The 15905-nt window shown below is 40.6% G+C and overlaps 1 protein-coding gene across 2 annotated transcripts in view; it reads right to left on the bottom strand.

Moving 5' to 3' along the window:
* Nucleotides 1–15905, bottom strand: part of LOC105812485 (up-regulator of cell proliferation) — a 30907-nt gene that overhangs the window by 6689 nt on the left and 8313 nt on the right. The window contains exons 2-3 of one of the 2 annotated variants that reach the window (XM_012646943.1): nucleotides 5383–5409; nucleotides 5006–5076 (exon numbers count right to left, since the gene is read on the bottom strand). In XM_012646943.1, the coding sequence (XP_012502397.1) occupies nucleotides 5006–5076; nucleotides 5383–5409 (98 nt within the window). The remainder of the gene's footprint in view (nucleotides 1–5005; nucleotides 5077–5382; nucleotides 5410–15905) is intronic. The other variant, XM_012646944.1, reaches the window with a different exon arrangement.

Below are 15905 nucleotides of genomic sequence, written 5' to 3'. Positions count from 1 at the left end.
AGGATAGAGATTTGTTCTAGAATATACTCCTTATAGAATTTACCAAACTTGGCTGGATGCATAAGTTTTTATAATCACTTAAAATGATATTTATATCAGAGCACAAATACATGAGGGTAGAGAGACAGACTGGGGAAGAGCTGCAACTCTGCTGCAAGTCTCTAACATGATATGTCCAACTACATTAACATTTAATTATAGGATATATTTAATTTAGTGCAATTCAGATATTTACTTTGGGAAAAAGATCTTAAAGCCCTATAGATTTGCTTACAAACGCATAATATAAAGGAGAGAATGGGCAGCTTGGGATGGTGGGAGCAAGACTTCTCTGTGTGTGTTTTCACTGTTTTGACTTTTGATTCAAGTGAAAGTATCACCTGTTTCAAAATCTATATATTGAAAAGCTTATAAATTAAGAAAAGATTCTGAAATTTTCAGGTTTATCAATTTTCTCATAATTCCCATATAGTCAGGGAGATAAACCTAACATTTCAAACTGTCTTCTTTGATGGTGTCTCTGGGAAACAGACACGTGCTGAGCAGGAAAGAGAAAAAGGGAGAAAGAAAACGGGGCTCAGAAAGCATGAGAATCTCAGAGAAGACGCAAGATCCACACAGATCAAACCACAATGTTAAGCAGTCAAAGGATTACTCTATTCAAATTGAAGAAAAGATACCAGAAGAATTTTTCCAAGGAATCCAAAATGTTGTATGAGGAAAGAACATGGTTAGAGAAGAGAATGTGAAAGTCTAGAGATGCCAGAGGTGGGGTTGGTATAGTTCTGAAAGTAGATTTCAGCTGGATTCAGGAGTAACCTCCAGACCCAGAGAAAACAGGGCCTTCCTTGGTTAGGGGTGGGAAATAGCTCTGGTGTGGAGCCGGGGAGATAACAGGTGGATGGATCAAGGATACACGCCCAGACTCCACTACACTCCCTATTGGGCAGGAGCTGATCTAAGGACAAGACAAGCTCTGACTCAGTGGGAGCACTGGGTTCAAATGGAACATAAGAACAGAGTGTGGACCAGGCCCTGCCACTGAAAGTGAGCCCAGTAAGAACTGTTATGAGCCTACTGATGGACAGCTCAAAATGGGGCAGTTTAAACCATTTTTTACCTATCAAACTGGATGATCTTCCCCCTAATTATTATAGTACTCAGTACTCACCAAATAGAGTTTTTCATCAAATTTTGGAATAATCATTATTGGATAGTAAAGACACCATTTCACACCTTGGGGCTGTTAGTGTTATGAATGAGGTATGGACATCTACATGTAAAAGAATAAAGTTGGACCCCTCACTCACATCATATACAAAAATTAACTCAAGAAGGATCAACGGTCAAAATATAATAGCTAAAACCATCTCTTAGAAGACGATATGGGAGTAAATCTTCATAACCTTGTATTTGGTAATGGATTCTTAGATATAACACCAGAAGCACAGGAAACAAAAATAGATAAACTGGACTTCATCAAAATAAAAAGCTCTTGTGCATCAAAGGACATTATCAAGAAAGTGAAAAGACAACCAACAAAATGGGAGAAAATATTTGCAAATTATGTACCTGATAAAGGCCTAGTATTCAAAATATATAAAAACTCTTACAGCTTTACAACAGAAAAAGACAAACAACCCATTAAAACATGGCAAAAAATTTTAATAGACATCTTTCTAAAAAAGATACACACAGCAAGCACATGAAAAGATGCTCAACATCATTATTCACTAGGGAAATGCAAATCAAAACTACGAGGAGATAACACCTCACACCTACTAGGATTGCTACTGAAAACAAAAACAAACAAACAAGCAAACAAAAAAACCGGAAAACAAGTTTTGGTGAAGATGGGGAAACACTGGAACCCTCATACATTTATGGTGGGAAGGTAAAATAGTTAAGCTTCTATGAAAAACAGTCTGGTAGTTCCTCGAAAAGTTAAAAGAATTACTATATAACCTAGCAATTCTACCCCTAGGTATATATCCAAAAGAATCAAAAGAGATTCAAACAAGTACTTGTACAAGCATGTTCACAGCAGCACTATTCACAATATCCAAAAGGTTGAAACAACCCAAATGTTTATCAGCAGATGAATGGATAACTTGTGGGGTGTATACACACACTGGAACATTACCCAGCCATAAAAAGGAACAGAGATGAACCCCAAAATATTATGCTAAGTGAAGCTCACATATTATATGATTCCATTTGTATGAAACATCCAAAATCAATAAACAGAGCTATAACACAGACTTGCGCTAGGATTGCTAGGAGCTGGGAGGAGAGAGGGATAGGGAGAAACCATTTAATGGGTATAGGCTCTTACTTTCAAGTGACGGAGGAATAAAAATTTTTTTAAGAGATAGGGTCTTGCTGTGTTGCCCAGGCTGGACTCAAATTCTTTGGCTCAAGGGATCCTCCTGCCTCAGCCTCCCCATATGCACTACCATATCTGGCCTGGAAATATTTTGGAACTAAATAGCTAAGAGGTAGTGGTTGTACAACATTATGAATGTATTAAATACCACAAAATGTTCACTTAAATTTCTTTTTTTTAATTTTTTAAAAAAGAATGAGCGGCCGGGCACGGTGGCTCAGGCCTGTAATCCTAGCACTCTGGGAGGCTGAGGCGGGCGGATTGTTTGAGCTCAGGAGTTCGAAATCAGCCTGAGCATGAGCGAGACCCCATCTCTACTAAAAATAGAAAGAAATTAATCAGACAACTAAAAATATATAGGAAAAAAAATTAGCCAGGCATGGTGGCGCATGCCTGGGAGGCTGAGGCAGAAGGATTGCTTGAGCCCAGGAGTTTGAGGTTGCTGTGAGCTAGGCTGACGCCACGGCACTCACTCTAGCCCAGGCAAAGAAGTGAGACTCTGTCTCAAAAAAAAAAAAAAAAAAAGAATGAGCTATGAAGTAGAGTCCCCAGACATGAGATAAAATAAATTCTAGAGTGATTATATAAAGTATAAACCAGGCAAAACTAATCTATGCTTTTACAAGAATAGTGGCTTCCCCGGTAGAGGTGGGGTGGGAAGTAATTAGAAAGGGACTTCCGGGGGGATGGTTTAGTTTGGCTTCTTGATTGGAATGCTGGTTTGTGTGGGTAAAATTTATCAAGCTATACACTAGTAATGTGAGCACTGTTCTATACTTCAATACAATTTTTTAAATCCTATTGGTTAAAGACCTTGCTTTAAATCTTAAAAATGGGCTGGACGAGGTAGCACACGCCTGTAATCCTAGCACTCTGGGAGGCTGAGGCGGGAGGATGGCTTCAGCTCGGGAGGCTGAAGTTACTGTGAGCTGGGCTGACGCCACAGCACTCTACTCAGGGCAACAGCGAGATTCTGTCTTAAATAAATAAATAAATAAATAAGTCTTAAAAATGAAGCATATGCCCGAGAGGAATTCATACACCTTGTGAAGAAAAATTGTTTTAAATTAAACACTGGCAGCTTATTCACTAGAGAGATACAGAGATTAAAGTTTAGGGAAGGACAAGAATATCTCTGGGTCTCAGTTTCCTCAAATGAACCAAAGGATCAATAATAACTATCTCAGAGTTACTGTAAAAACTAAGGCAACGTAGCACCTGATAAGCATCCGATAAGGTTGTTCCCTTTCCTCACCCCATCCCCACGTTTTCTTTCCAGATCAACACTCTCAAGGAAAGCTTCCTCCACTCTGGGAGGCTGAGACGGGCAGATTGTTTGAGCTCAGGGGTTCGAGACCAGCCTGAGCAAGAGCGAGACCCCGTCTCTACTAAAATTAGAAAGAAATTAATCGGACAACTAAAAACATATAGAAAAAAAAAATTAGCCGGGCATGGTGGCACATGCCTGTAGTCCCAGCTACTCGGGAGGCTGAGGCAGGAGGATCGCTTGAGCCCAGGAGTTTGAGGTTGCTGTGAGCTAGGCTGACACCACGGCACTCTAGCCCGGGCAAAAAGAGTGAGACTCTGTCTCAAAAAAAAAAAAAAAAAAAAAAGGAAAGCTTCCTCAAATAAAGAAAATATTCTGCATCTGCAATGTCCAAGATGCAGCCACTAGCTGTGTGTGGCTACTGAGCACTTGACATATGGCTTGAATGACTAAAGGAGCTAAATTTTTAATTCTGTTTAACTTTAAACCATGTGCCTAGTGGCTACTGTACTGAATAGCACAATTCTAGATGTGGAGAAATTGAAGGGCTTTGGGCAATTACTGCTTGATCCCAACTTGGCTGTAAGCCTTGACCAACTAGCCACTAATCCCCACAGTGCCTGCTTTCCAGAATTTAAGTTCCATGAAGGACTTTTGGCCATTTCATTTACTATTGTTTACTACATCCCAATGCCTACAACAATGCTAGCACATTACAAGGGCTCAATAAATACCTGTTTGAATGAATAAAATCTGATTATTTAATATTTTTGTGGGTTTTCGTTTTTACATAACACTATTAACATCCAACAGAATACCTTCATTTTGAGACGCGCCTAATTAATGAATGATAGATCCAAAATGAGTTACTAAGGGAAATTAAGATGTTTGGAGTGTGGCCACCATATGCTAAAGCTGAAGTTACAAAGGGTGTGAGTGTGACAGTCCCACTCCCAAACCAGCCTAGCCTATGTGGACCATGACCAGGAAGACCACAAGTCCCAGTCTGTACTGGGACAATCCCAATTTATACCTATTGTCACAACACCCCTTTCACTCTCAGAAGTGCCAAGTTTAGAAGATAAACTATACTACCTAGGGTGGCAATTATGACACGCTTAAGTTGGTGTAATGTGCTTTCCTGGTAAATTATATGATAATCACCTGTTTAAAACAATCCAATTTTGAGTGTTTGAGGAATGCCTAAAAGACTTTACATGGAATCTTCTTGTAAAAGGGAACATAACAGCCTTACGCTTATTTTTGAGGTCCACGATCCTCAGCTCAAAGAAGGGCTGGAGCCCAGAATCCCAACAGGACAGAAGCACATTTGCTTCAGAGTCCAACTTTACCTGCAATGGCCACGGCTGTTCGTCTCTCTGATGCTTTAATTTCTGGGGCCACTTCTCCCAAATCTGAATGTCTGAAACAATTTCAGAAGAAAATCATAATTACAATAATGAAAATCCACTTTCACCTATCAAATTGGCTGCATATGAAAATCTCTTGGGGAGCTTTTAAAAACTACAAACCCTGGTTCACACTCCAGATCCATGAAACCAGAATCTCAGGGAGCCAGTCCTGGGCATCACTGCTTTTAAAAGTGCCCACAATGATTCTGATGTGCAGCCACAGTTGAGAAACATTGGTCTAGAAAAACCAGCACTCTCAAAAACTGCTGGCCAGAGCATAAATACAGCCATTCAGAAAGACATAAAAATATACATACCCTTTGACCAGTAATTCCACTTCTATCCTAAGGAAATAATTAAGATTTAGTTACAAAGGTGTTGATGCCAGCTTTATATATAATAGTGAAAAACTGGACGCCTTTTAAAATCAAGATGCAATAACAGGGAATTATGGTGTTATTCTGCAACCATTACAACATACAAGATTTCTTTTTGTGGACAAAAATGTTGGATGAAATCTTATGGAAAGATGTTAATATGTTATTTAGTGGAGGGAAAAGTCAGGTTATAGAACAGTATATACAGCATAATTACAACTTAATAAAATTGTACATATTTATCTGTAGTGTATATAATATGAGAAATCTAAAAGGATGTTTATCAAAGTTAATAATGTGGGCAGGGAGGGGTGATCCTGAGTTCTTTTAAGTATGTATGATAACTGTAGTCCAATCAAGAATAAACTATTAGGCCTGGCGCGGTGACTCACACCTGTAATGCTAGCACTCTGGGAGGCCGAGGTGGGAGGATCACTTGAGCTCAGGAGTTCGAGACCAATCTGAGCAAAAGCAATACCCTGTCTCTACTAAAAATAGAAAAAATTAGCCAGGCGTGGGGGCACGCAACTGTAGTCCAAGCTACTCGGGAGGCTAAGGCAGGAGGATTACTTGAGCCTAGGAGTTTGAGGTTGCCATGAGTTAGGCTGATGCCATGGCACTCTAGCCTGGGAACAGAGTGAGACTCTGTCTCAAAAAAAAGAATAAACTATTTTAGGTATATCTCAGGAATGAGCAAATGAGTAAATGTGTTCATTTTGTCAGGAGCCAGGGTTCTCACTGTTGAAGAAAGGGCATACAAATATGGAATGGAGGAAGTTACAACCTGCAGAGACATACTGGCATGAACTGTGATTTCTATTTGCATGATCATGTGCATGTTTATGTACGTGTGTGTAGATATGCAGATGTGTGCATGTGTATTTCTGTGTGTACATGCACACACACATGCATTCCTAGCTCTGTCCACTGAAAGGGCCAAGAAGCAAAGACACTGTCATGGCAATGAGCATGCGTGGCACCCTTTAATGCCATTCCATGCTAAAAGAAACATGGACTCCTTGGAGATCCTGAATGGTGCTGGGGCTGGGGCAGGGAAAGAATAAGAGGAGTCTGAGCATCTTATTTCAGACAGTAAGGAAGTGCTCAAAAAAGTGATGGGCATGCCACAGGTCACAGGAGCCCGCTTGAGGGCCTCCAACTGGCTAAATGTGGGACAGTGTGAGTACAATCATAATTAAATATAGTAATTATTTTAAAACATTTAAAAACAGGAGTTAGTCCACAAAGATAAATCAATGGGGAGAGAAGGCTCTTGCTCACAACATAATGCTAAATATGGAGGAGGGAGTGCTACAGTCAGAATAGTATCATTTTGCAACCATCATATAATCAAGATTGGTTCAAGTAAGAACTAACAAATGCTACCTTGCAGGGAAATGTTTTTGAGGAGCAAAGTATTGTCCAGTCTTAGAATGTCTCCCTGTAGACTGCTTAAAGCACAAGGGAGAAAAAAACACAGTAGTTATACACTGGACAGCATGGGCCACACTCTGGATAATCAAAATGAACCTTAATAATGGGGACAAAGGGCACCCTGAGAAAGGACACATCACCTATGCAGTGTTCTCCCTGACTTAATCATAAAGACAGACCCAAAATGAGGGACGTCAAGCTAGAGGAGGAGAACTGCCTTATCCCAAAGTGTGAATGTCATAAAAGACAAAGGAAGACTGAGGAAATGCTCCAGATTAAAGGGTGCTAAAAAGACAGGAACACCAAATGCAACACCTGACCCCAGACTGAATCCTAAAGTAGAAGGGGCAATTCTTGGGTCAACTGACAAGATTGAAATAAGGGTATAATTGATGATAAATTTACTGATGTTGTTAATTGTACTGAGGTTATAGAAGAGAGTATCTTGATTCTTAGGAAACAGACACTGAAGTATTTAAGGATAAAGTGTGATGATGTATGCAACTTGTTCTCTGATGAGAACTGAATGTTTGTGTCATCCCAAAATTCATGTGTGAAATCGTAACCCCATGATGTATCAGGAGGTGATTAGGTTGTGAGGGTGGAGCCCTCATGAATAGGATTAGTGCCCTTATAAAAGAAGGCCAAGGGAGCTTGTGTCCCCTCCAGTCATGTAAGGACACAGTGAGAAGATGCTATGAGGAATGGGCCCCCACCAAGTGGTACCTTCATCTTGGACTCCCAGCCTCCAGAACTGTAAGAAATGAATTTCTGTTGTTTATAAGCTATCTAGTCTATGGTATTTTTGCTACAGAAGCTTGAATAAAGACCATCTCTAATGGTTAAGATAAACGTATGTATTTATGTGTGTGTGTCTCCATACACATACACACATAGAGAACAAGAGAGGAAATGATACATGAGAATGGCAAATGAGGTCAAATGTTAAGAACAGGAGAATCCAGAAGGGGCCTTTTTATTTTTGTAACTTATCTCTAAATGGAAATTATTTCCAAACAAAAAGTTCAAAAAATTAATGGTGGTTAGTTATATCTAGATAGTATAGCATCAGTTTCTTCTTGTCTTATTTGAATTTTTTAAATAGAAGCAGCATGTGCTAATTTAATAAAACTCATCCAACCATTAAAATGATGCCATGAATTGGGGTCAGAACCAGAGGAGACAAATGGGTGCCCCAAGGAGACTTGATAATCTGGTGCCCTTCAAACCAACATTCTTTCAAGAGTATATTCTAAACTTCGAGTTTGTCCAACCTGAGCTCCTCTCTTAACCCCGTTCCACTCCTTAGCAAGACAAAAGTTGTGTCAGTCAAAACAACCCTTCCAGAGCAAATTTTAGGACCTTCAGTTGTTATTCCAGCATGTTCCTTGGGGTCTCCTCCTCGGCTCAGAGGCTTCTCACTCTCTCTGAGAAAAATTCCAGTAACTATGATATTCACTACATTCATGGCTATCTTAGTTACTTTATAGGGCAGAGGAGCAGGAAGCAATTTTCTGACTCCATCTGACCCCAATGCTGATAAAAACAGGAGTTTTCATGGCCTTCTCTTCATTTTTCTGCAAAGAACATCTATTGCTTTTGTAACAAGAAAAAAGCCAGAAGTAACCTTAAAAAAAGAAACAACATGACCAGTTAAAAATAGTCCTACAGAGGGGAAACTGCAGGCCTGGCCCCGAGGCACAGGGACGCTGTGGCAGAGAATCCCACGCAGGGAGAGAACAGAGGACATGTCTTTACATCCCTCAAGCTGGCCAGGTCTTTTCCCACCCCACACAGGTGTGCTCTCAGGCTGGAGACCCACCCCTGCGACACACCTTCTAGGCTGTGCCCTGGATAGGAGCTTAATTTCAACCCTTTCTATCCTGCAAAAAGCAGTAAGCAAGAATGAGTGTCACAGAGATAACCTCGAGTTTGTGCTAATTTATAAAAATGTACATTGTCTGTAGATTCTGTGTTTTATTCTTGTCAACAAACTACTTGAAGCACTTCACAACTGACTGAGATGCACAAACCAAACCATGGCTGTGGGTCCGGTGCTGCTTTCAAAACCCCTGGGTTATAACTGGAGTCAGGGCCAAGCCTTGTGGGAAAGAATAGCAATGGCATCTATCATTTGTCTAATGCTTTTTAAGATTTACAATGCTGTGCTCACTTCGGCAGCACATATACTAAAATTGGAACAATACAGAGAAGATTAGCATGGCCCCTGCGCAAGGATGACACGCAAATTCGTGAAGCGTTCAAAAATTTAAAAAAAAAAAAAAAGGTTTACAATGTTACTACACACATGGTATCTTTTAATACTTGTAAGGGACTGAACTGTGTTCTCAAATTCATATGTTGAAGCACTAACCCCAATGTGACTGCATTGGAGATGGTCTCTAGGTAATTAAAGTTAAATGAGGTCATAAGGGTGGGCCCTAATCTGATAGGACTAGTGTCCTTGTAAGAGGAGGGCTCCCTCTTTCCCTGCAGGCACACAAAGAAAAGGCCCTGTGAGGGCCCAGCAGCCATCTACAAGCCAGAAAGCTGGTCCTCACTAGAACCCGAAACTGTGGGTGACTTGATCTGGGATCTCCAGCCTCCAGAACTGTGAGAAAATAAATTTCTGCTGTTTTAAGCCCCTACTCTGGTATTTTGTTATAGCAGCCCTAGCAGACTGATATGATACCCAAGACCACCCTGCAAGGTGAAAGCAGAGCTCAGGTTAGACCAAGGGATTTGCCCAACATCATCAAAACTCAGCAAACACAGAGCCAAGACCCAAACATGAATCTTCTGGCTCCCTTCTAGGTCATTATTTTTAAGGCTCAGACAGGTTCCAGGTGACTTATAATTTACAGCCAGCAATTTAAAAGATTATAAAACCAGTCAATCTGCCAACTCCAGCTCCTGCCCTCTTCCAAGATCCAGGCCTTGGAGCCTTGCTGAGTCTCCAGCAGAACCGGACCAAGACTGCAGAGAACAACAGCACTTCCAATAGTCCTAGACATAGGCAAGGCAGCTCTCTGCAGAGCAGATTCTGAACATTTCTATTAGGTTGGTACAAAAGAAATTGTGGTTTTGGACCGCATTATAACTAGGCTCAAACATATCTTTATTAATCAAAATAGGAACCATTACAATCAACACATTTTTGCCAACACGAAATAAGCTTGTTTATTCCTGTAGCCTAAAAATTCATGCTTCAGGATTCGACAAACTTTTGGAAAGCATTTTCTGCATCCTGCTGGTTGAGGAAGCATTTTCCCTGCAAACAGTTGTCAAGATGCTTGAAGAAGTGGTAGTCGGTTGGTGAGAGGTCAGGTGAATATGGCGGATGAGACAAAACTTCTTAGCCCAATTCGTTCCACTTTTGAAGTGCTGGTTGTGCGACGTGAGGTCAGGCTTTGTTGTGGAGAAGAATCGGGCCCTTTCTGGTGACCAATACCACTGCAGGCAGTGCAGTTTTTGGTGCATCTCATCGATTTGCTGAGCATACTTCTCAGATGTAATGGTTTCACCAGGATTCAGAAAGCTGTAGTGGATCAGACTGGCCCCAGACCACCAAACAGTGACCACGACCTTTTTTGGTGCAAGTTTGGCTTTGGGAAGTGCTTTGGAGCTTCTTCTCGGTCCAACCGAGAAGTCCAACCAACTGTCGTATGAAATCCACTTTTCGTCGCTTGTCACAATCTGATCGAGAAATGGTTTGTTTTTGCGTACGAGAAGACAACACTTTAAAACGACGGATTGTTTTGATTTTCAGTCAGCTCATGAGGCATCCACTTATCCTTATCAAGCTTTTTCACCTTTCCAATTTGCTTCAAATGCCCAAGACCAAAGAATGGTCAACACTGAGTTCTTCGGCAACGTCTCATGTAGTTGTTAAGAGGATCAGCTTCCATGATTGGTCTCAATTGGTCGTTGTCAACTTATGGTGGCCAGCTACTGTACTTCTCATCTTCAAGGCTCTCGTCTCCTTTGTAAAACTTCTTGAACTACCACTGCACTGCACGTTCCTTAGTAGTTCCTGGGTCAAATGCATTGTTGATGTTGCCAGTTGTCTCCTGCTTTACGACCCATTTTGAACTCCAATAAGAAAACTGCTCAAATTTGCTTTTTGTCTAACATCATTTCCATAGTCTAAAATAAATATAAACAGCAAGTAATAAGTCATTAGAAGAAAATAAAGCAAGAAATGCGCATTCAAACGATGTATAACATAACCGCATTTAAGAATGTATTCCAATATCCAGTGGCCAATTTCAACAATGCTAAAACCACAATTACTTTTGCACCAACCTAATAATATCACGAATATTGTTTTTCTGATTCTGAAAATAAGACACATGTAAAGTATCAAGAAAATGTGTTTGTTCCTTTTCCCATCATACTTTTGAAAATTACAGCCTATGTTAATGTGTCTTCTCCCCCTTTAATCTACTCACGTTGCTGTAGCCCATTCTGGTAACTGGCAGACAGCACTGCATTGGTGGTGCTCCACTTCACTCCCTGATCAGTGGCTATTCAGTTTCGTCTTCTCCTGGGGCCCACCCAGGCCCTCAAATAGCATATTTTACTCTACATATTCTACTTCCCTACTAATTTAACTAATCACAAATATTTTCCCACATCCTTAATGACCCTGGAAAACATTCTACTTTTAATATTGGAGGTAATTTTTAAAAAGTAAATATCCTCTTGGTGGTATTCAGAATATAGTCCGAATACAGGGCATTGCCAAGGTCCTCTCAAGCCCCAGGTTGTGGTGTCAGACACTGTCCAGGAGCCACTTGCTGCTGCAGCTCACCCACCCTCCTGGGGGTACTTCCTCACACAGACCTATCTCTAGGGAAGGGTTGACCTGACCACCACCTTCAGGGTCCAGGGTGTCCAAAGCTCCTTCTCACTAAGTTGACAAGTAGATGTCCTGGTTTTTTTGATTCTGACTGCAGGAATCAAGACTCTGACCAACTCCAGGGCACAGAGAGAATCCATGCTGAGAGTTGCCAGCTAGGGCAGCTAGCCAGACCTCCCCTCTTTGGACACCCACCACCATCATAAATGGCATGAGGCTGGTTCCCACTTCTGGCAGGTCGGCTCTGATGGCCCAGTCCTGACTCTGGAGGCCATCTGCCTGGCTGACTCTCTCTCCACAGAAGATGGTGCAGGGCTGACTTTCCTTGTCTTTCTTCCCTCTTTTTTCCTTTCCTTTTCTTTCTTCTTTTTAAAAAATTTATTTATTTATTTTATTTCCCCCAGAGCCACGGCCAAGAAGCCTTAAGGAAGTAGACTCTTTTTTTTTTTTTACCTACCCAACAGAATTACCTGAGGAGTGTTTCTGCTAACACCTGGAGATTCTGCTATAGTTCATTCAGCAGACCTAGGTGTTCAATGCATAAGAAATTATCAACAGGGGTAAGTCACACTTTTGTTTTCCATTGACCTACCTCAGAGTCAGGCATTCCTTGGACAATCCGTCCATGCTCAGAATAAATAGGACAAACCTCATGAGCAGGGCCTGGGTCTTGTTTTATATCAATCACTGTGATTAATTTCTAGCAACAAACCTGGTTCCTTTGCTGGGCGGTGCCAATAAAACCGGATGGCATAGGAAAATGATTCTGAACCAGGGGAGCACTTGATAAATACAGGTGCAATTATTCACTGTATTATAATCAACAATATTATTATTAATTGCTTTGGATAATGAAAAGCCTAACTCCATTTTTGATGTTTGATGTTGACAGCTTTCAAGTCCCCTCCCTATTCTGCTCCACATCTGGGCCAGCTGGCTGGGGACCCTCACTAAGTTACCACTTCCAAACCAAAATAGAACCCCAAGCTATCTGCTTCACCCAAAAAAGCCTCATTAAAGGAGTAATAAACCTTTTCAAACCCTCTTGGAGGGTTAAACTGCGTGCTCCCAAAAGGTGTGTTTTAAGTCCCAACTCCAGTACTGTGAATGTGACTTGGAAATAGGATCGTGGCAGATGTAGTAATTAGTTAAATTAAGGTGAGCTCATACTGGGGTAAAGTGGGCCCCTAATGCAATGACTGGTATCCTTATAAGAGGATACATAGAAAGAAGAATATCATGTGATGACAGGTAGAGACTGGAGTGATGCACCTACAATCCAAGGATGGCTGGCGATCAGTCACCAGAAGCTAGGAGAGGGACAAGGGCCAGAAGCTCCCTCAGTCTCCAAAAGGAATCAACCCTGGCGACACTGCGGTTTTAGACTTCTGGCCTCCAGAACCGTGAAAGAATAAATTTGCTTGCTTTGTTGTTGTTGCTGTTGTTTGTTTTTTGAAGGCTCCCAGTTTGAAGTACCTCCTGACAGCAGCCACAGGAAACTAATATTACAGTGTATCTGTGGCTTGACAGCTGTCATCAGCCTCTGCCTCTGTCTTCACATGGCTTTGTCCCCTCTGTGTGCCTGTCTGTGTCTCTTCTGTACTTCTTTTAAGGATACCAGTCTTATATGAGAACCCATCCTAATCCACTGTGAATTCATCTTAACTGATCACATTTGATTTTTTAGAAATTGTACCTCATTTCCAAAAAAGGTCATATTCATAAGTACTATGGGTTAGGACTTCAACATATCTTCCTGGAGAACACAACTGAACACACAATAACATTCAAGCCAAATCTAGGGCGGAGACCATCATACCTCTATGGGGTGATGACACACTTTGAAAAGATTAAAACTCCCTTCAGAAATAACAGTCTTTCTCAGAAAAGCAAAAACTGAGAATTCATCACCACTAGACTCAGCCCCACAAAAAAGTGCTTGAGGGAGTCCTAAATCTGAAAGCAAAAGAATGGTATCTACCATCATGAAAAATCATGAAAGTATAAAAAACTCACTGGTAAAGCAGATATACAAATGAGAAAGGGGAAGGAATCAAAGCTTATCATTACAGAAAACCAACTCATAAAAGTAAACAATAAGAGTAAGAAAGGATATACAAAGTAATCAGGAACCTATTAACAAAATGACAGTAACAAGTCCTCACCTATCAATAACAACCTTTAATATAAGCAGTTTAATTTAAATTCCCCAATTAAAAGATATAGACTATAGCCAGGTGTGGTAGCACAATACACACCTGTAGTCCCAGCTACTCAGGAGGCTGAGGAGGAGGATCACTTGAACCCAGGGACTGAGGTTGCAATGAGCTATAATGACACCACTGCACTCTAGCCTGGGCAACAGAGTGAGACCCTGTCTCCAAAAAAAAAAATATATATATATAGCTGAATGGATTTAAAAAAAAAAACAAAAACAAAAACCAAGACCCAACTATATGCTGCCCACAAGAAAGTCACTTTGCCTATAGACACCCACAGACTGAAAGTGAAGAGATAGGTGAAAAAAAAAAAATTCCGGCTGGGCACGGTGGCTCATGCCTGTAATCCTAGCACTCTGGAAGGCCGAGGTGGGAGGATTGCTTGAGCTCAGGAGTTCGAGACCCTGAGCAAGAGTGAGACCCTGTCTCTACTAAAAACAGAAAAACTAGCTGGGCATCATGGCATGAGCCTGTAATCTCAGCTACTTAGGAGGGTGAGGCAGGAGAATCACTTAAGACCAGAAGTTTGAGGTTGCTGTGAGCTAGGCTGATGCCATGGCACTCTAGCCCTGGTGACATAGCAAGACTCTGTCTCACAAAAAAAAAAAAAAAACACCAAAATACCCCGTAAGCCTCCAAATTGTGAAACTACTAGAAGAAAACAGAGGAGATACTTCAGGACATTGGTCTAGGCAAAAAATTTACGGGTAAGACTTCAAAAGCACAGGCAACAAAAACAGAAAAATAGGACTATGTTGAACTAAAAACCTTCTGCATAGCAAAGGAAAACAACCAACAGAATGAAGAGGCAACTTACAGAATGGAGAAAAAATTTATAAATTACTCATCTGACAAGGATATCCAGAATATACAAAGAACTCAAATAATTCAGGAGCAAAAAACCAAATAATATGAATAAAAACTGGCCAAATGATAGAACAGACATTTCTCAAAAGAAGACATACAAATGGCCAACAAATATATGAAAAAATGCTCAACATCAATAATCATCAAGGACATATAAATCAAAACTACAATGAGATATCATCTCACCCCAGTCAGAATGGCTATTATCAAAAAGACAAAAAATAACAAATGTTGGCAAGGGTGCAAGAGAAAAGGAAAATCTTACACATTGTTGGAATGTAAATTAGTACAGCCATTATAGAAAATAGTATGATGGTTTCTCAAAAAATGAAAAATAGAACTAGCATATGATCCAGCAACCCCACTACTGGGCATTTATCCACAGAAAAGGAAATTAGTATATCAAAGGGATACCTGTACTCTCGTGTTTACTGTAGCAATAGTCACAATAATTATGATATGGAATTCAACCTAAAAGTCCATCAGCAGATGAAAAGATTAAAAAAAATGTGGTATACATACACAGGAATACTATTCAGCCATAAGAAAATGAAATCCTGTCATTCACAGCAATATGGATCAGTCGAGAGAACATTACGTTAAGTGAAATAAGTCAGGCATAGAAAGATAAATACCCCATGTTTTGACTCATATGTGAGAGCTAAAAAAAATTTGAGTTCATGGTAGTAGAGAGAATTATGGGTATTAGAGGCCAGGACAGGGGAAAAGGGAGGGAAAAAAGACAGGGGCGGGGGGATATGGAGAGATTGGTTAACGGATACCAAATTAGTAACACAGGAGAAATGAGTTCTGGTGTTCTACAATATTGTAGGGTGAACAGGGTTAATTACAATTTATTGTATACTGTAGTCTCAAAAAGCTAGAAGACAGAAGGGTCAATACCCTTCTCCACCTGCTGTGTGTAAGGCTCACTGTACAATGGGAATCATGGCTTTTTAACACAGCCCTGACCAGGCATGGTGGCTAATGCCTGTAATCCCAGCACTTTGGGAGACCAAGGCAGGAGGATCATTTGAGCCCAGGAGTTTGAGACCAAAATAAAAAATAAAAAAATTAAAAAT

The sequence above is a fragment of the Propithecus coquereli genome, unplaced genomic scaffold (genome assembly GCF_000956105.1).
Source record: "Propithecus coquereli isolate 6110/MARCELLA unplaced genomic scaffold, Pcoq_1.0 Scaffold252, whole genome shotgun sequence".
Classification (NCBI taxonomy): domain Eukaryota; kingdom Metazoa; phylum Chordata; class Mammalia; order Primates; family Indriidae; genus Propithecus; species Propithecus coquereli.
Note: the sequence above shows the minus strand (reverse complement) of the source record. Positions and strands in the feature narration are given on the sequence as shown.